The sequence below is a fragment of the Zerene cesonia genome, chromosome 20, assembly GCF_012273895.1.
Source record: "Zerene cesonia ecotype Mississippi chromosome 20, Zerene_cesonia_1.1, whole genome shotgun sequence".
NCBI lineage: Eukaryota > Metazoa > Arthropoda > Insecta > Lepidoptera > Pieridae > Zerene > Zerene cesonia.
In genome coordinates, this window is record NC_052121.1 from 4,946,756 (window position 1) to 4,969,526 (window position 22,771).

Sequence of the window (22,771 nt, forward strand, 5' to 3'; positions counted from 1 at the left end):
AATGATAAAGAGTGTTTTGATCAGTTTCCGTGAGTCTCTGCAAGTTAAACCTCAGGTATTTTTAACATAATTGATATTTAAATCATATCAAGTAAAAACATTCTTAAATCAAAATATGCATTAGTTATAAAATACTTCTATTCCTACTTTAATTGCTGTTATTTAATTGATGACAGGTTTGAATTTATTACCACAGCTAATTGATTTATACCTCGTACATCCTTACTTTTCACATCCATCATTAAAATATAAGACCTATAAAACAAATTAATTAAATTGAATTTTTGATTTAATAAGATTCGAATTTAAGTATTTCATTTTAAACTAGGTATATACATACATATAAATGATATTAAGTAAATATTAATCATTGCTAGTAATAATAAATAATAAATAAAAAAATGTGCATTGTCAAATTGAGTTTATGTATGTAGTGTACCTATTTATACAAAAATAAGCAATTGTTTATACGAAACACAAATTATTATGTAATACAATGATCAATATAATTATAAGTGACAATTGCGTCTAGAAAAGTGTGAATTGTGTTTCGGTAAGAATGCATTGGTATATATGTTTTTCAAGAGATTCGTCTTTACTCTTCCCACGTCTTTACGTTAGTGTTATTCCTAGTCCATTGCGTAGGTAGTCTACGGTTTCAATGTGCTTAGCACTGGTCAAGCGGGTATCCAGTTCTCGAGACTGGAGCTTTAAGGCAGTAACTATATTGAGATAAATAATGTTACATCCTCGCCGCTCCATGTTAGTCTATGTCTACAACTTCCGCAACGTCCAATTAAGTTATACATCAATAATTGCAAGCGCTTTTAGTTTGAGAGTAAATAGTTGACGATTAAATTAAAATAAAGACATTTAATTGCAAATAAATAGCAAATAAACCGACAAGCTTTTATGCAGTACGCACCAAATTCATTTTTGATTGTTCGACGTTGAAGATTCGTTTTCATACAAGTTGGTGTGAAGTGATTATATTGCATGGCGTAACATTCACGTCGTGTATACGGAAGTCGTGACAAGTTCGGGATACGAGCTTTTGCTAATTGGCTGTAACTGATAGATAAGCAATAAAATCAATTGGGAGGACACCGACTGCATCTCCAATTTATGCCGATGTGGATTCGCGATGCGTCGTGGTCCGGCGCCGGCCCCCGCCACTGGTCCTCATATTTATACGTTAAAGCAGGCACTGCGCAGAGTTCAAACGTCGGACGGGCGCTCGAAACAGTAGACGATAGGAGAATCGCAACGCGTGGGTAGGCTAGGGCGAGTGCAGTGTGCAGTGCGTGCGGATCGTGTATCGCTGAAAGCTCGCGCTGCGAAGCCTCCGAGTACGGCGGCATCGCGCGAGCGCTCGCTTCGCGTCAGTGCCGGCCCGGCCGTGCCATAGGCATCACGTTTCGCTAATATCACTAACTGTTTGCTGCTGGACAGTGACACACACTTACACAACGACAACGATTTATTTTAACGATATACTACCACGGAAGTGGACGCGAACTTATTGCTGAAAAGTGTGGTGAGTGTTTTAAATATAATATTTTTATTTTAATAACTTTTGCAAAAATATTTAATCATGAAAATAAAACAAATAATACAAAAGGCGGCTCCATAAGTTTGGAATTTGTAATTTGAAATTAGTTTGTAGATCCGCCAACGCTTCAAAACTGAAAGAGCCGGTTCCTGAGCTTTTCCAACTGAGCGTCGCCGCCGTCGCGTTCAATGAATTGCTCAAAGAGCTTATTCTATTGTTTTTATTATTAACCTTATTGTAGTTAATTCTTTACGTTAAAGTTTTGTACATCATTCTGAGTACAAAATAAAATTCGTTTATGTTATTCATTTTCTTGAAATATAATAAACTTTTATTAAACACATAGTTTTATACAAATAATTGATAATTACTGCATGTTTAAAAATATTAATTCCCGCTTCATATCAAATCATCATTCTTTAAAAATATCATTCATTTGATATTTATTTTAAATAATACTTATTCCAACATAAAAGTCATATTTTTATCAAATTATACTTGTGTGTGTTTTATGTTTTAAGATAGTGTAAAACTTATCACTGAATAGTAAATAATTAAGAGTTGCCATTTTCTGTCGCCTACTAGCAGATTCGATCAAACCGTGTGGCACGAGAACGAGCGTGGCCAATCCAATATTTTACACTCGCCACCGCTAATCATTTGCAATTGTACTTACAAAGTAGGCTGATATCAAATCAGCCACTTTATAACAATAATATTTCCACATTTATTTCGCCGACGTGTAGGTAAACGATATTAAATCGAAGTAAATAGAACAAAACCTTTTCAATCGAGTCATATAATGTTTAGTCATTGATACAAATTTTCCTCTTATAAGCGGATAAAAAATTCACTTTATTTATTTTAATGGTCATCATCGGAAAATAGAAATTAAATTTTTAAATGAGATTAAATGTGTTAAATTGATTTTATAAAATTAAAACATCTGATACTTGTAAATTACTTACATTATAAATATAATTTGTATATAAATTCTTAAAGCATTTTTTTCCTTAAAAAGAAATATTTTTATTTTTTAAAATACTTAATGTTTTTCTGTATTGCTTTTATATTAACACAAGCCACTATTAATGCTTAACTAAATACATCGTTTTGCGTTCAAAATTATAAATAAGTATTTTCACGTAAATTTAATAGTTTTTATACAAACTCATATTACATAGGTCACGGTAATGTCTATCATTTTCAAATTATTCAAGCAGTTCCGCGATTTGACGTCTTGAAGAATATCCTAATAAAAAATAAATCTTAACCTAATTCAAAAATGTATTATCCGTTTTTGTGTATTACTCTCTTTAATATAAAATCTTTTTATTATAGGTGGCTATAATAAAAAGATTTTATATTAAAGTGACATCAATTAATTTGCTTTTAAAAATATTCTTCATTTTTGCAAGTATCTTTTAGGAAGATCGACATATATTTTTTATATTATGTAGAGTCCATCATATTGGAAAGTTGGCACGAATGAAAAATTGACTTGCATTTGTTGAATCATTGTACGTTATAGTGTCTACGTCCACAACAAAATTGAGTGCATTAGTATAAATTGACAGACAAGAGCGAGTGCGAATCATCGCTTTCGACGTGGTTGATTGCGCAAAGCTTGGCGGGCAGCGGACGCACAGTTCAAAAGCAGGGTGAAGGTTCCGACGCCGATACGCCCTTCATCTCGCAACTTACGCAAACCCTTGTCGCATTACATTATCACGCAATTACAATATTCGCATGTAATACGTTGAATCATTCGCTGTGTACGCTTCGCTATTTAAAGCTTCGATAACCGACCGCTATAGCTAAGTTTAATAAATATTTAATGTCGCTTGACATGTAGCTTACTAAGAACTATATTTTCTGCGAATGGGATGTATAAATAGGAACCTATCATTTCTTATTGAAGTAATAATGATACTTGAAAGTTTATTCATTACTTGAATTAATTAAATCTAAAATATATTCCAGATAATATTCTTTATTGAATCAATTATTTCTTTAAATAAAAAGTGTATTTTTATTCGGGAACTATAACATTTAATTTAGTGAATACTTAGAGAAGTGGTTAATAAATTATAGAAAATTTGGTTTCATTTGAAGATTACAACAATTCTGTAATGCTTACTCATAGTTTGGATATGCGTAATTTTATATTTTGATTTTAACACGAGGCATCGCAAAGAAAAGAGGTTTCAAACCGTAGTAAATGGTGCTTTCTCGGAAATAAGTATCTAATTCTACGGTTATTAAAACCACATAAAAATCGTATTTTGTCACGCGAATGTTACGGTTTATGTTTATTATTGTTGTGAAGCTTAAAAATTAATTCGACAATGGCACCGGTAAATCGGTTCTATAATGATATATATTATCATATGCTTAAATAAAATTATAGCGGTTGCATGTAGTTATTATGTGGGTTTCCCAAATTCGTTAAATACCTTTACAAATTAAATAGTGGTATATACTTTTACTTTAAATAGACTTTTCTATTTTGAATGTTCACGCTTTATATTGGAAGATAATTTATATACTATCTTAATCGTATAGATCAATACATCATATCACATAGAATGAATAAAAAAGCCTTTAATCGTAATCTATAGTATCGCTTCATGTTAAAAGTCTTCAGCCACGTACTCCTAAGGCATGAAAATACTTAACAGTTTTATTACCTACGTTGAGAAGGCAAGGTTGAGAAACTTCCGATTCTTTTGTTTCTCGTTGAGCCTGCATTTAACGCACGGAATTACGCTTATTTGATGGGATTTAAATAGCTATATGACTTCTTCTTCACGACCCTGATGTTTAGTTGCTTTTTTGACAAATGCAAAAACACAAGGCCAATAGCATCACTTCTTATTGTTTGAGGATATCAAATTCATGTCCTATTCATCGTCGATCATTTTATCGTTTAAAGATAATGACTTGCTAAGTACGTGATGAGTTAATTTGTTTTATACACTGCGGAATATTTATGAATCTGTCGAGTACCAAAACATTACCTCAATATAGGCTTACACGCGGCGTCGACATTCTGAATATTTATATATTTAAATAAAGTAAGAAGATGTTAAGCGAGTAAAGGTACTGCCTCTGCATCAATGAAAGCGGACGTCAATATGTGCATACGTAGACATTAAATTCTTGACGTACAAAGCCGTGACAGAATGCGCTCGCGGCGAGTTGCAGCGCTTGAGGACGGCGAGCCACGCGCTGACGAGGCTTCCTAAGAAAATGGCAAATTATGGGTGACTGAATATAGTCCTTATGTGTGCCATTCAAAATGTTTGTGTAGTAAATAATATTTTTTAGGCTCTAATGTTTCATTTGTAGCTATTTACAGTTTGCACTGAATAAATAAGAAGGCGAATGCCTAGATAGCTTAAAAGTTTTCACGTTAAGTATTAAAAGCGTTGTAGGTAAATGATGGAGCAATTTTCGTTTTGAGAAAATGGTATCATAACACACTTTCGCACGGAACCAACACCGTTATTCTGTATCAAGATGGACATAAAAACTCGTCATTATTTTTTACACGCCATTTTATTTTTTGGACTTCATTGTATTACGGCTATTACTGAAAACTTTTACTCCCATTGCAATTCGTTACTTAGCAGAATTGGTTAATATTTATTTTGTACCTTTTCTTAACAACATGTATTCTTTATTTCACTTGTTCATAATACAGTTAAGAAAAATGATGTCTGATAATTTGAATTTACTATAAAATATTTCCTTTAAATAATCTTACTATTAGCAAAACTTAAAAGCTAATAAGGAACGATAACATATTCATAGATTCCGTGGAAGGGAAACCTGACACAGGTCGTATGCAAGAAACCTCGTGGCAGTTCATCACTTGAATATCAATATAAGTATAGCCGCCTCTCGATGCCGGTCACAATGACCGATAAAAGAGAAACGCACGAATATGGCCCTACATGAAGTTCGTTTAAAATTCACATTCAATAACAATACCTCATTTCGTGTTCGGTGCCACCAAAAGGAATGTAGGTTATGATGTTATTTTGCCTCAGTTTTTTTGTTGCTCTGAGTTTTTATTACAATAGTTACCTAGCATCAATCAGCGTCGTATAAGGCGTGAAAGTTCTGACGTCACTGTGCCAATTTATTATCTTATGTCTATGCCCTCTGGCTATTGGATTGACATATTTTATGAACTTTTATTTAAATAACTTTGTATTGTGCAGTTAATCTCTTAATAATAAACACCTTCCTTTCGTGGATTAACGACCATTTATTAATCACCATCAAAAGTAGACAAATAGGATAAAAGACATTGTTTTATTTTATTGTACATAGCCATAACTGCTGAAAAGGCAAGTTTGATATTAGATACTATATAATGTTCCACATAAAAATAGTTTCTTTTTAAATTTATCCACGTCTGAGTTTGCTAAATAGTGTCGTAAAGGGCAGACAAACTAACAAACTACGAACTTTGGTATCGCTAATTTGGTTATTAAACAATTGTTGGATAAAACTAAATTCCTATTTGTAGAGTAGAGTCGTGAATTAACAACATTATTTTCTTTGCTCGTGAGATAGAAAGGATATTAGATGAATTATAATCAGGTGAGAAAGCACATGATTTAAACCAAAAGGCTAGAGTGTTTCATTTGCTACTTCATTAAAGAGCTCTTGACTGTTCAGAGCCCAAACTTATGGCACCCACGCTCTAAATAACAAATCAAATAGACATGTCCACTTTACCATTTACCAAGTAAAAATTCTCAAGTTTTGTTTGCGTAGGTCTTTTACCAATTAGTATTTGTACCGATATATATGACTTTGTGTTAGTGAAGTGTGTCTGTTGCATACACTACAAACTTTGTCTAGAGCCCGACTCGTCGAGAAGAGGGCGAGGCGTGAGAGAATAAGGAGTCTACTTAACACTGAAGAACCTTTGTTTGCGTTCAAATAAAAGTGGTTTGGATTTTTGTGAACGTCTTTGAATCGTTCGATCCGGGAAAATATGAAAAAACTAAATAACATTGACCCGTCATTGTGAACGAGGATCACTCGCCAAGAATTTTGAAACAAATGCGCTTCATTTCATTGTCAATAGACGTAACCTTTTTCGTGACCAAATAATAAAGCAGACATCATTGAGTTTTATTATGTGTCATTGATATAAATACCGCAAAATCGTAAATCGCTCAATGTTCACGAATTTCGTTAGGCTAAAAAACTAACGTTCTTAGAAAGAACATAATACCGATTGGAATCGCCGATAATGGTTTGCGAATCATAATTATGACGATTATAAAAAATACTAAGAGTGTTTATAAAGTTCAGGTTGTTTTATCGAGCGGAACGTGCGATGTCATTGTCCTAAGAGTGGGTATGGTGCTTGCACTCAGGGTCCATTTGCAATCTTAGCTACGTAATGAACTCTATGCTGTTATAAACGTGGGCATTTCTTCTGTAATTATTAATGGGTGAGAGGGTACACAATATTGTCGACAAAATATTAATTACCTGTCGTTTATATTTTTTTGATCGTGTTCAGAAACCACCACAGAGAACCAAAATATTCTGTGTGGTAGAGAATTACATGGTAAGAGAAGTGAGAGAAGATTGTTGGTACCTGGTGGAAATACTTGGATATGAAATATTTCATTATCTTTACGGTACAAACACTTTTTAGTGCATTTTTTCGTGATTTATTAAAATAGTTATTAAGTATATTTAACACACACTTCTTCATTTGTTACTCGGGCTATGACATAACTTTTGTATGAAACGTATAATATTTTCTTCGTATAATCAAAATAACAATCATGTAGTTTAATATTAAGCATTTCTATCGTGTGAAAATGATATCAGAAGTAAATGCAGTTTCAATACTAGTTTAAGCAAAATTAATGACCATTGCGTTTACGTAATCAACGAACAAATCAGAGTAACGGGATACTTTACATAAAGACAGAAACTGGACACAAACATAAAGGGTATATAGATGGATTTACAAATAACGCTTTGTAAGTACAAAATAAAAATTTCATTTCGTATTGAGACGGACAGCTCTATTACGATAAGAGTGACGGCTTATCTTCTTCATGCATCAAAATCGATTTTTACGTCCATTTCTTTACTTAACATCCGTGATGCAATACTCTATCGTACACCATTTAACGATAATAATACATATTTATAAATTTTCTTTGTTATTTTTTATTTAAACGTATTTTTATTGGTTAATATAAACAACAATAAGATAAATATATCTTACTTTAATTGAATCTATTGTTTATTTTGATTAGTAGAACGTATTATTCCTGAATGTGCGTAAGTACTCGTATTTCTTATTCGTTTCGATGCAGTAAGTAGCACGAAAATCTGCGGCATCTTTATAACGGTACAAAACCACCTATAATATGGGATGTTGCATATAACCACTATAAGTGAAATGAGATAATTTCCGGTCTCAGGCCCCTTTGTATGATTATTGTTTGATACAAATTCTATAGACGGAGATTACGAAAATAATCTCGTTATAATAAGTTATGAAAATGTTATCTTCTTATATAAATATTACTTTCGTTTATTGTAGTATAAATTGTTGAAATGGTTATTACCGTTACGGCCTCATATGAAAACTTGTCGAAATACTGTTAAGAAATTTGTGTTGTAAAAAAGATCCTTTGAATAATTTTTAAACGAATAGAGCGATATGTGAGCATAAAAATCGAATATTCAAATAGATGTAGACGTTGATGTGCCGTGGAAGGTCCTCACGATCGTACTATGAGGTTGTGCAGGCTCGGCCCGAACGCCGCTATTGTGACTCCGACTTACTAAATCAATATTTGCACAGATGTCGGCGTAAGAGCATACTATGCTCGTAGCGACCTAAAATTCATACAGCTTATATGGCAACGCTAGCGGTAAATTTTCTCCACAGCTACTTGTATTCCTTCAAATGTGGGTCGATGCTGTACGCATAACTTGACCCCGGCCGTGGTGGACTCAAGAGGTTCATTAATATCTGGTCGCAATTGATAGTGTAACACACAAATAATACACGCCGACGGATTCAACATAAAACATTCAAGAAATATATAACGTTCTCACTTATATCCACCAGTGTATGTACAGGTGCAAATATGTAGAAGGTCAGGTATAATTATTGTTTTAACGCATAACATTTTAAATAAATTATAAATGGTGAACACTTTAACTCCTTAATGATTGTTTATAACAACATAACGTTCATAAATAAAAAGAAAATACGAATAAATATTCCGTTTACGACCACTCTCCTCACAGTGTGTTAAAATTTAATGATTTCTACAAGTTCAATAATACTTTATCTCTGGCGTAGTAAGTTGATTAAAACACGACTTTTAATAGCTTTCATTTAATAGCCATTGCAATAAAACCCAGCCTCACGGTTAGATAATGATGAGTGCAAGTAAAATCCGAAGAATCGGTTAGAATATGCTACTAATAATAATGCTACTTATAATTGTTTTATATTACTATTAAAAGTTAAACTCTAAATCAAAATTAGTTACCAAGTGCAAAGCATATTTTTCTGTGCGATGAACACGACTCCCGTGTAATATGATAATGCATCACATAAATATTTCATGTTTAATCCCTTTTTATCGTTTTTGTGCCAGAACCTGTTCCAGTGGTGCAGTTTCTATGAGAAAAGTAGAGAACAAAGATTAAAATTGTAACTTATTTCGCAAATGTTTTATGACTATCCCACTAAAGCACATATTAACATTTAGAGGCTCTGCATAGGTAGCAAATAGATTTACAAATGCAATCAAAAGCTTACGGCTCTACTAAATATATTTCACTTGCCAGTCTTGTAAACCATGCTTTAAACAGTAAAATGGTTAACGGAGAATGCCTGTAAAGCTCCACTACGTGCCTATGCTCGGTCGTTTAAAATTAGGTTTTGACGGTCATTTGTAAGACCTGGCCATTCATTGCTTACACAGAGATATGACCGGTAATGACCGACCGGCTATCGACCAGACCCTCGTAAAGGCTGTTCGACACGAACTATTCGTACATGACTGTGAATACAAGTCAATAAACATCACGTTGCTCGTACATACTTCCTAGTATGCAGTGTAACTGTACTCATAAGTGAACTTCACGCCCTAACAACACTTTTGCCGAAAACATTGCCCCTTTGATTGTATTTGAAACTCAACCATATCAGATTTAGAGGTCACTTGTGTGTGCATCGTGTCTTATTTAGTAGGGTGTATACCTAAGTGTTTCGGGTCAGTGGTCGCCCAAATAACTACTTAATATCAGAAACATCGTATCCCCACAGGATAGAGAACGTGGGAGGGTGGTATGGCGAAACGGTGTCGTTAATTACAGAAGGGTAACACAAAATGGTATTACACTCCATCTAATATTGAATGTTTGGTCTCATTGACAATGCTTAATATTAATAGGAAATTTAACGTACAAGTTTGTTTTTGGTTATTAAAAATAATGCTTTTCGTGAAATATCGTATGCCACCAATAGATTGTTTAAATTATTAATCATTTACTGTTTCTTGTTGTGTGTGTTGTTCATTTATAAAGTCGTTATGAGTTATGTCACATAATTTGAGTTTATAACTAGTAAAAATGTCAGCACACCTTGAATGTGAGTGGTAGCGCGGCAAAGGCACGCAGGGGCAATGTTCGTCGTGTGAGCGGCGCGGCCGCGAGCTATCGCGAATTTATAGTATACCTAGCAACAGTGCTCACACCTCTCCATTCCTCACTCCTTTCTTCGAATCCATGGACCAAAAAGGATAACAATCGCGATCTAAAAGCATGGCAAGCAACTAACACAAATTTACATTTGACTACTTGTAGTTTATGTACTCTTATAAACTATTTGATTTTTTTTAAAGGTTTATTGTAGGTTACTGATAATATATACTGTTACTGATATACTTAAAGATATAGATAGGATCTACTAAAAAAATTACCCCTAAAAATAACGAAAAACCTGAAAACATATTTATTGTCGTGTATTTAAAGATATATATCGGAATCACGAAATAGAATGGGATTAAGATAATCCGTAAGATATCTGTTCAGAATGTTAACACTGTGTAACGGTGATGAGATGTCTAGCTCGGATTTACCTAAATTATTCGGACTACGTTGGCCAAGCGTACGTGCGCTTGCGCACTGCCTGATATCGCGGTCTGGCTCGAGCCGCCACCTCTACATAAGTAAGTAGTAAGTACCCAATACTTAGGGTCAAGTAAATATGGAGCGTGAGATATTGCGGCTATGCTTTACTTATATTTTAATCACGTTTTAATATTGTTTTAAAGAGTCTCTCAACTCTTTTTTAATTGCCTCAAGCAAAAGAAAATGCTATTTTTTTCCCAAATCTATATATGTCCTAAATAATCCTAATCGGTAGGCATTTAATTCAATTTATCCTTCGACAAATAAACATCTTGGTGAGGAATTGAAATTTTTTTACAATCTATATTATAATTCTTAACGTCAATTATGTACGTCATTCTTTAATCGCGCGGATTCTTTTACAATATTTACATATAAATTGACCATAACTATTGTGATTTAAATGTTGCCTATAAATTTGCATATAAAATGGGTTTTATACGACATAGTATGTAGCTCTGGTACAATAAAAATGGATTGTTTCGTTTAAGATAAGATGTAAAGAAAGTGCTAATAAAAAAAAACCCAAGAACTGTTATGTAGTGTAGCAGTCTAGATAGTTTTTACTGGTACGATCTGACACAAAAATTGCACGGGTCAACGAACTCCGAACGACTTGCGAGGGAAACTAATATTTGCTCTCTTCCTACCCATATCCCTAAGAGACGTAAACTCTGTCACGTGAATTTTCTTCCACATGAGTGCCCTATATCGAACCCTCTTAACTTTATATATTATTCAGTGTATAAACATAAACATACATATAAGCTTTGGAATATGTTGAAAGGTATCTAAAGTAGAAAGATGGTGACTGTGAATAATTATGTGCTAACAGTGGTATTTAATAAACATTAGCGTTCGTTATCCGGAATGCGTGATGTGTAGTTGCATGTTCTAGATACTTTGTATGCACGTGTCTCCACGGCTGCCGTTAATCGACCGCTACTCTCTGGATACAATTATTGCCTAATAACAATGTAGTGATAGTTTTGGCCGAATCTAATAACAACTAGCTGTCGCCGTGTCCACGACTCCTATGCTAATCATTGGTAATTTACGACGCTTGATAATCGCGAGTCGCGTACGTGAGCGCATTGTGCGAACAGCGAGCGCGTGCATGGGATAGTTGAGCGTGCGAACACGCCGTCAGGCTTCAGTTTTACCCATCGCTCGATTTATTAATTTAGGTTTTGTATTGCTATTTTAAATACATGGTAAACAATTTGGTTATACGTTACGTTATTTAAATAATAACGTAAATAACCAAATAAATATTTAAATAATAATATAATAAGCACCATCGGTTTATATAAAAGATAAGACTTGGTATATAAATAGCTGAGTATGATTCAAAAAATATCGGAACGACTATGTTACAATACGGAACACACTTTTTCGTGACAACACAATATCAATAAAAGCAAGCATAGTAGGACTTGACATTGAAGTAAAATGTCTGTGAAATTGGTGTCAATGTTCGCTGCGGTTGCAGTGTTCCGAAATTATGTGTTGGGCAACAGCGGGTCCGGCACGAGATGCTTTCTGCCGGCCACCGACCCACTGGTGCTGATCGCAACGCCCTTCCGATACCTTTCAATCATCTTTTATTGATTCTAAAGCGATTGCAGTAGCACTTAGATTGCATCTATATTCGGTCGTAAATGTAGCCATGTAATCGAATTATAGCAGATTCCGTTACTAACTACTTGCGTGCTGCTATTAAAATAATTGTATTGTATATAACGGAGTGATTTAATCAAAATCAAAATAACCATACACTTATTGTGCAATAGTATAATTGTGAAGGTATTATGAGATATTAATATAAAAGATATCATGTCGAAAGAAAATACCGTCTTATTGCAGGTTTTTTTACAAATTTAGAGTGATCGTAATAGGATTCTGTTTTTATTTAAAGCGGAAAGCAAACGTTAGCGTAGCGGCGCGTAGCTCTCTCCATAAAAACTACTTAAGAAAGACGCTGACCCCTTAAGGTGCCATAAAGATATAATTTACGTTATAGTGTAACCCTGTCTGACATTTATTTATCTTAAGTTATTTTAATCAGATTACTGTTACTTTTGACGCCACATCAGTACAACAAACGGTATACTAAATTATGTTTGGGAAGTAGGACTCCATTGTATACATTAGAGCAGAGGTATTTATAGCTGTTTAAAAATAATTATTTAAAATTTGAAATTTTCGTAATGATTTGACTTTAATTACTTTATATTCACATATAAACCATAAAACGAATAAACAATATATGTACCGATATATATTTAATCATAAAATATCCGTAGTGATTATTCGATAGAAATCTTTTAAAAGACGAATTATCTTCAAGAGATTGATGAAAGAAAGCTGTGATATTTCTAGAAAAGCAAATAAACAGATAGTTGTTGAATTATCTGCGCCCTCACCCTCACGGCGGAGGTGACTTGCGTAGCGTCTAGACGGGGGACCCCTGCCTATTTGGAAATATAATAACGTTTATCTAAGATGAACTTAAACGAGCTTAAATTGAGTTACCAAGAATATTGATCTCATTCATTATACTCCAATTCTATAATAAATTTGCAAAAAGTCTTATACATCTCGCATCTCGTGGCAATTCTAATGGCGGGTTAGTGACAAGGGAAAGGAAAATAAAGGTAAACATTCCCCCATCATGTACTACAAAGTTGCTTGCAATTGTAAAAAAAAAGAAATTGTAAGCAATGAATAAGCACAGGAGGTACGTAGGCTCCAGGAACAACAAATACAAGATGTAAGTGTAGGTGTGAGGAGAACAACAGGCGCGCTCGGATGCGTTCCCACGCTAACGGCTATGAGCTGGAGTAACAATAATCTGCCCTGTAGTTATTGACTCCTGGTAACAACATGGCAATATATATTATGAAACTTGCTTATAGATTCAATCATTCAGTGTTTAAACGCTTTAATCAATACTTTATAAATAGACCAGAAGTTTTTCTCCTTTTAGCCCTTAATAGATGCCGTTTTAGCTGAATTGGGAGATAAGATTCCCGTTTTACTAATAATACAATATTATGAAATATAATGTACACAAGCAATTATTATAATAATTTGAATGTTGTTAATTCTAAACATTAAAATATATCATGTCAGTCTTTTTATATTACCTACAATTTATAAATGCATGATGAATGATAATTTTATAATTGATTATTTTGGATATTTATGTTCACAATATTACACAACTGAACATATAACTATTTTTATGTAATGCGATTAAATGAAGAAAATTCTTATAAGATGACTAATATGAATTTAGGTTTTTATTCGATTAATAACCGAATTAAAAAACAAATTACAATAAATTTGTCATATAAACACATAAGCTATTACTTTTACTATCGAAGGATTCCGTTTATTACATTAAAGATTATCATAAATGATACTTATCCGGGCTTTATTATCATTAGATAGAGGATATATATCGTTTTCCGATGCTGAGAAATACGTCCAATAAAATAATACGACAGGCTTATAATAAACGGCAATGTATATATCCGGTATTCATAAAAACATCTCATTGATACATGGATGTGTGCGCATCGTCGGGGTGCACACACGCGGCGACCCTCGGGCTCCCTCCACTCAAGCACGCGTCCTCAATGCTTACTTCAACGACACATATTCCCGCCGCCGCCCTCGCGTTTACCTCTATTTATTACGTCCAAGCAGGAAAGAGCTAAGAACACTTCAGAACTCCTTTAAAGTATTCCTTGCTGCTTGTATTACGCATAAAGTTATTAATTAAAAAAAATCTCGGCTACTATTCCGGTTGAATCAACACATTTTAATCAAGAAAGTTGAAAGAGCCTTAATAAGCTCGCAACGCTATTTTACCTTCCTGTTCATAGCAAACTTTTTTAATATTATTCGTACTCATTCTTGCGGTTAGAAACCAAGTGGTTTTTGTTCTTTCCGACCCGTATTTAGGTTAAAATATTTCCACGCTTTTTATGTACTTACCTACTACTGAGTTACTAATTCATAAGCTTCCTGTACTCTTGCGCTATTTTGCTTTTTATACTATGAACTATGGAATGTAAATCTACCCTATTCATAGCATTATTCATTTTCATACTTTCAATACCATTTTTCTGCAAAGTTGAGGCAAATTAAATTTCATGGATCTATTTTAAATTTCATACTTGAATACTTAATTTGAACCCATATTAATTCCACCTCATAATGATTGATCTGGGTTAAATGCAAATTTTTTTAAAGAGTCTTAGAGCCGCCCTAAGATTAACCTACTTCCTTGAGAACCTTGAAATTTACATATTATATTAAAATTCATTGTAACCTAACTCCAAAGTGCTGATCAGAAACTGAAAAAAATTTAAGAACAAAATATTATCGCCCATCAACAGTGGTATTGTTGATCCAAGAATATTATACAGACTAAGCCAAGAATTAATTATTTAACCTATATTAATAATATTATAACTTAATCGGATGTAGATAAATTTTGGTAAAGAGATAGATTGAGACCCGAGAAAAGACATGGGATAGTTTTTATCCTGAAAAACACACGGAAACGGGAACCGCTTCGGAAAAACCCCGGATCTATATATTTTACATGGGCGAAGCCGCGGGCGGAAAGCTAGTGTATTATAAAATGAAGATGAAATAAACATTTACTTTATCTATTTTGTATTTTGTAACATGTTCTTTTCAATGTTTGGAAGATCATTAAAGTTTTTTTTTTGTTTCAGAGAGACGGCAAATGGATCAGAGGCGCGCGGCGGCGGCGCTTCTAGCGCTGGCCGCGTGCTTTGCGTGCTCAACAGCAGGTACGCTATATGTAGAAATTATATTAATATAAATAAATATATATATATATATATTTACTCATAGTAAATTCGCACATACAAATCTAATTTACCATTTTATAATGGTACAATTGATGTGCCATACACATTACAATTTTCACCCAAACTTATTAAATATTAAAATTGCTGAGAATAGTTTTGTACAAACAAGTGATAATTGTAGATTTAGAAGGACTGAGTTGGTGCTTAGATTTATAAAAGAATTTATAAATTATATAAATTACCGTTTGAATAGTAACTTAACGTGATAAATGTGATTAACGAAATAATAATATACCGTAAAATATATATCATGAATATAGTAACTTGATATGAAATAATTTTATTATCCGTCTCCATTGAATAAACGACACTTCCTATAAGTGGTATTCCACTTATAATATAACGGGTCTTACACATTTCCCATTAATTGTGAGCGGATATTTTATTGCTTTATAAAATATTATAATCGAATATCACATAAACCTGAGCTCATAAATAACCCAATTTATGATTTAGCTCTCAAAAGTCATAAATTTAATGGGATTACTTATTGCGAATTGTATTTATTCGCTTATCTATTCATAATTCACAATATTCAGTTAAACTGAAGAACAGGTACAACCGTTGTGTTGTCTCGTGACCCAGAAAGGGTAGGTATATTCGTGAGATGGCCGTGCGCGATACATGCGCCCGCCCGCGCCGCGACGGCGATCTTTCCGCACATTACCACCCAGTAATACCAACTTTATGCACATTCTTCATTGTGGCGATACATCACTTTTAATAATCATCAATTTGATTTTGCGGAATATGTAAAATATGATAGCTTATAATATGATATTATAAATGGTCACCAATATGATTAAGATGACTTGAATGCAAAGTTATAAATAATATTCAGTGAGGAGCAAAACACACTTTCGATTGCAGATAAAGTTATAATAAATTGCTCAGATAATGAGTATATTGACCTTATGCCGGTAAATTATTCTAATATTATTAACACAAAAATAACTGTTTTCAATTGAGAGCCAATAAAATGTGTCTAATTTACATATCTATAAGTTTTAAATTTAACCTTATTTTATACACAATTAATTTAATTTTGAGTTAATGCTTTTAGTTACAGTTGACTATTGCCCCCTTCTATTGCTTTATAATCCGACTCGTGCAAATTATCAGTTAAAGCTATTTTCGTCAATAAGATTTAGTACCCTCAGCACGGTCTGTTCATAGAATTCGTACAGAATTTATGTTATACATAGGAAGTATATTTAAATGCGGCCTACAATGTTTAGGTCTACCCGTGTGAACTTCATCACGCATGGCGACCACGGCGACATTCATTCATTGAAACGACAATCCATATTAATGTAGTGCAAATTTTAAATTCATGCTGTCTCTTTGTTTCGATTACTTCGGACGCATGTCTCTAAGCGCGCGACTTATACATATTGCAAAACGTGTGTTCTTCCTTCAAATGTCATTTAAATCCACATGAATGGCTCAATGCTTTTGAGTTTCAAAGATATTATTTAAAATATAATTAAGGGCAATTTAATATATGCGATTTTATTTTTCAATATAGATATCACAATAAAAAATCATTACGTTCCACGTGACCGTAACTAGACGAATACCGTAGTTTTGGTCTTACAATAGTTCTCCACGGAAAATATATCCGTTTCTTAAAAAAAAAATTGAATATCCCACTGATAATTTAATGATTAATGTGAAACTCATTAATGTGCCAACTAGAATACAAGCAGTAATATTCTACTACAAAAATTTTATTATAACATTAATATTGAAATTTGGTGAAACAGATATGACCACTATCTATATACGTTTAAAAAGTAAGAACTTTTATCTATAGTCGAACATCTACGTGACCGTTACTACTACATAAAGAACGGTACCTTAGTATCTCACGGTTTTACATTCAACAATTGATTACATAGTAGGCATTTCCTTAGGCGTTATGACTTTTGCCCTCTGTATCTAATCAACAATGAAGCGGCATTTTCCACATTAACGATAGTCTCCGTTATGTTAATTACAACTCTGTTGATTTATTCCTTTAACTCATTTACGTGAAACATTATTTTGATGGTCTTATTGATCTAAGCCTAAAAGATAAAGAAGAAGAACAACAGATGATACTCGTACAATCTCCTTATTTTGTATTTATTTATACATAAAGAAGGTCAGGTAAATTTGAACAAATTCTTACATTCATAAGTATTTTCGATTCAACTACTAGTGAAATTATATTTCATCGTCAGTTTTGTACTATTCGCATAATTTCAGTTTCAAATAACTTTACGTAATACGTACGTATACCTATTGATTATTTCATTATAAACTTTATAATTACTTGCATTTAATTATTATTATTTATTGTTATATTTTAATGTTTCAGCACCAACGTCTAACAACCAGACTGCCCTAGATCTTTATGATGGTATGTTTTACGCAATTTTATTATTTTACAATTTCTTTATTAGAATATTACTAAATAAATATTTCCATAGAAGTAATATCTGCAAAGTTAGAAAAATATAAACTTTAAAAAGTTTAATCTCAAGTAGTTTCAAAATTGTGATATTTCCTTAGAAAAAAAAAACAAATCTATAATTGGTCAATATTTAATTGATGTTGACACATCCAAGAATGCCTGTAATATTCTTGGATGGTGTCAACTTATGACCATTAACCTATTCAACATAAATAAAAATATAAAAACAGACATATGTTAAATACTTAATTAAGTACCATTAAGCATCACCATAAATGATACATAATAGACTTGATTGCAGAAAAAATCTAAATGTAGCTATAAAATATAATGTGTCCTGGCTGCACAGTGCGAGTATATCTATAATAAATACCACATTAAAATTGAATTATAAGAACCAGTAAATATTACATGCTCTATCACTCATTAATTTCAAAAATTAAAGACGTATTTTCTTACCCGATCAAAAGCAAAAAACAACAATGCGTTATTTATAACTTAAGGATCATTAACGAACATTTCTTATTACCAAGGAATTGTTAACAAAATATCATAAACGAATTTTTGACAAATCGTTGCGTTACATTTTCAGCTCCAGTTGAAGGATGCTACTACAACTTCCAGCATTATAGCGAAGGTGATCGCATTATGACTAACGAACCATGTCTGAACTGCACGTGCCACAATAGAATGTTGATGTGTTACTTAAGAGTTTGTCCGTTTACCAAACCTATTGGACAAGATTGCACGGTAGAGAAAAGAGCAGATCAATGTTGTCCTATTGTCACATGTCCTGATGGTACGTGTTTATTTTTGTTTCATTTTAAATTTATATAATTGCATGGAATTTAAATATTTCTTTTAATTATATGTAAATTAAAAAGAATACTCCTTTGTTTTATGTACAATAATTAATGAACTTAACGTATCGCTAACAATAATAATTATTTAGACCAAATTAAAATCGTTGAATTACTAAAATCAATAAACTGCTTTTAATCATCGTTAAATTAACTATAAAATTCTTCAGTTCCAGTTGATCTCCTAACTTCAACCTCAACATCATCGCCTGCTGAATATGGTGCGACTGGATTAGGGAAATTAGATAGATATGGTTGTAGCATCAATGGCAAATATTTTCCCGAAGGTTCCAAGGTTCCACCGACACCCAACAAACCTTGCGAACACTGTTATTGTATTCATAACATGACAACCTGTGTTATGCAAGAATGTACGCTTCACGTTGATGGCTGCACTCCAATATACCACAAAGATGTCTGTTGCCCTATTCGGTATTCGTGTGGTGAGTATATTTTTTATTTTTTAAAATATAAAATCATTCATTTAATTTTTTTATCTTTTAGCTCACTCAAAACTTGCCCATAAATTTAAAATTGCTTTCATTTTTGCAGATCATTCTGAGGATGAAATTCCACTTTTAGATGATATGACAACGACTGTTAGGCCAACGCCAGGATTTTTACTAACAACTACAACAATGGTACCTGTTACCCAACCCACACAAGATTGTGTTCATGACGATCAAATTTTCCCTGATGGTGCTTTAATTAAGACTGAAAAAGCATGTGAACACTGTTATTGTATGAAAGGAGATATAGTATGTGTAGTACAAGAATGTGGAACACCTATGGAAAATGAAGGCAAGAACTGTACATCTCTTCCCCCCAGGCAGGGTCAGTGTTGCCCAGATACTTACATATGTGAAGGAGATGAAACACAAACAACTGCGCCTAATGAAGAAATTACTACTTTATCGCCACCTAGAAGGGTTGGAGTCGAAGGAAGTGGTTACAGAAATGAACCAGATGAACCTTATACTGAAGTACCATCAATTGAAAGTGAAATTGAAGGTAGTGGCGAAGATCAACCAATAGCAACTGTGGAAGGCTCCGAATTATTGACTTCTAAATTTACACCAGAACCAACAACTGAATACATATATCAATATAGTACAGAACCAGATAAAGGATTGAATACAGTCCCAGATGGTGTGGTAGAACAAGGCATCAAAGAAGATACCCTTGTTCCACTTGCTACTGAACAACCCGAGGGTTCTACAATAATTTATGATAAAATAACCTCAAGTCCGGAATATACTACTGTTAAGGAACCAGTAACTAAAATACAAGATGAAATCACTTATTCAGTTGAAACAACAACTTCTGGTGAATTAGCTAAATCAACTATTGCAGAGGAAACTACAAAATTAAATATGGCTGCTACTTCTGATAATATGACACCATTCGATGAAGGATTTATTCTAGCAACAAAATTACCAGAAAAATCTGATAGTACGGATTCCAACTTCGAAGAGGAATATACAACTATTAAACCATCAGATATTGAAGAACCTTCATTTGAAAATACCCATGAACAAACGACAAGCAAAAATATTTTATCTCATGATTATAGTACAATCACTACAGAGAAATCAAGTGAAACTGGAACTACCTTGATCAATATTCAGGAGAACGAAATTTCTGAAGATCTAACTCCTGGTAGGATACCTGGTGAAGGCGATTGTCTACTTAATAGTATCACCTACAAAAATAACTCTATCGTTCCGAGCACAAGTAAATGTCATTCAAGTTGCAAATGTGTAAGTAGCATAGTCAAATGTGAACCAATAATATGTACTCCACCACTAGAATATATGGAAAATATGAATGATTGCCATCCTATTTATGATTCACCAGAATCATGTTGTCCGACTTATGTTTGCAATACAAAAGAAACTGTAGCACCTGAATCTCACAGTCAAATGTCCGGAACAGAGTCACCAAAGCCAACTATAGAATGTGCGGGTGATGAATGTAGGATTGTTCAAGAAAGTAAACCAATAGAAGGTCATGAAGATAAGGTTGACTGTGGTGAAACTGGTTGTTTAGAAACATCCGTAACACAAAAGGATTTAGAAGGATGTATTGATGGTAAGTGTGTTTACAATAGCCCTCAACATCCCATAACTGAAACTAAGCCATGTGATTCTGATAGTGGCTGCCAAGCTCCAGTAATCAAACCATGCGACACCGACAATTGTGAGACAAAATTAGAATCGCCTATCCATGATGGAAATGAAGTAAAGCCTATAGATACTATTCAACCAAATAATGAGGAAGAAATTCTATGTAAAGAAGAAAATTGCCGCCGAAAAGAACATGGTGATGTTGGTCAAGAAACACCGTGCGCAGGTAATGATTGCTTGCAAAAAGAAATTGTTTCTCAGACCATTGGAAGTGAAGTAACTACACCGAAAATAGAGGCAGATAAATCAGTAACAAAAACAGACGCATACGAAACTGAACATCCTAAAGACGGAACTATAGCAGAAAGTGAAAGTACTACAAAGTCAGAACCATCAGAGGCAGGAGAAATTTATGCAGAGTCTACAACTACAGCTGGACTTTACACTGAAAAACTCCAAACGACATCCTCTCACGTGACAGAACAAAACAATGAAGGTCCTTATCAAGGAGAAATGGACACTCCGTCTGTTCCAATATCTGACATTACTACTGAACGTTTTGAGACAGCTGTCTCTAAGGAAGATGAACAAACTACTGTGACTTTACTATCAGACGACCATAAAATAAATACACCTAGCCTTGAAAATGATCATATTGATGAGCACAATGCAGTTGTAACAGAAAGCTATGAGACTGAAAAACAGACTACTGTAAAAGAAACTGAAAATGAGTCCGAATTATCTACGGTTAGCGAAGAATTTAAAATAACAACAACTAAGGCAGAAACAGATATATCAGAAATTACAAAAGAAATAACGACAGAATCTTTCGGCCCAGAATCGACTAAAAACGATGTAACTACGTTAACACCAAATCGAGAGACTGAAATATTAGACCATTCTCAAATTACACAAACTTCCGATGTAGTAACTCCTTCCTCCTTCCTTGATGATAAGACCACCATAGAAGTTATGTTTGAAGAAAGAACATCAACAAATGCACCTAAAATATTGACGACAATTTCTGATGAAACTTACACACAGAATGAAAACATTGTCACTGACAAGGAAACTGTTCATGACGATCATACAGACAAATCACATGATGGACCATTCCATTACGTGACGGAGCGCATTGAAACCACAACTATGACATATCCTGAAACTGATTCAGTATCAAGGGTAACCTTCTCCGATACAACAAGTCATGATATTCCAGCTCAAAATATAGGAGACAAAGAAACAACACAAGTTCTTGAATCATCCACTATTTCGATAGAAATACTCGAAGAAGATGAAAAACATGAACATTCAAATATTCCTGAAGATTCAACATCAATAACAGATAATACAATAGAATCTTCTACGCCAGCTCATGGAAATAAAGACACAGAAAATGAAGATGAATATGAAAAAATTACCAGTGCTCATGAACCTTTTGTAACACTTTCTCCGAAAGACAAAGACTTTGAAAACCAACAGGAACACGAAACAATAACTACTGCACAATTACCAGAACAATTTACTCAAGAAGAAATAAATACAACTCCATCTATTCAAGATGATATAAATCAATTTTCAGATTCACAAAAAACTCAAGAAGAAGAAATAAAGACAACTCCATCTATTCAAGATGATATAAATCAATATTCAGA

The 22,771-nt window shown here is 33.4% G+C and overlaps 1 protein-coding gene across 1 annotated transcript in view; it reads left to right on the forward strand.

Moving 5' to 3' along the window:
• The first annotated feature begins 1,194 nt into the window (after nt 1-1,194).
• Nucleotides 1,195-22,771, forward strand: part of LOC119834855 (mucin-3A) — a 23,235-nt gene continuing 1,658 nt past the window's right edge. The window contains exons 1-6 of the mRNA XM_038359373.1: nt 1,195-1,537; nt 15,514-15,591; nt 18,035-18,076; nt 18,723-18,929; nt 19,161-19,433; nt 19,543-22,771. Of these exons, the coding sequence (XP_038215301.1) occupies nt 15,525-15,591; nt 18,035-18,076; nt 18,723-18,929; nt 19,161-19,433; nt 19,543-22,771 (3,818 nt within the window). The 5' untranslated portion in view covers nt 1,195-1,537; nt 15,514-15,524. The remainder of the gene's footprint in view (nt 1,538-15,513; nt 15,592-18,034; nt 18,077-18,722; nt 18,930-19,160; nt 19,434-19,542) is intronic.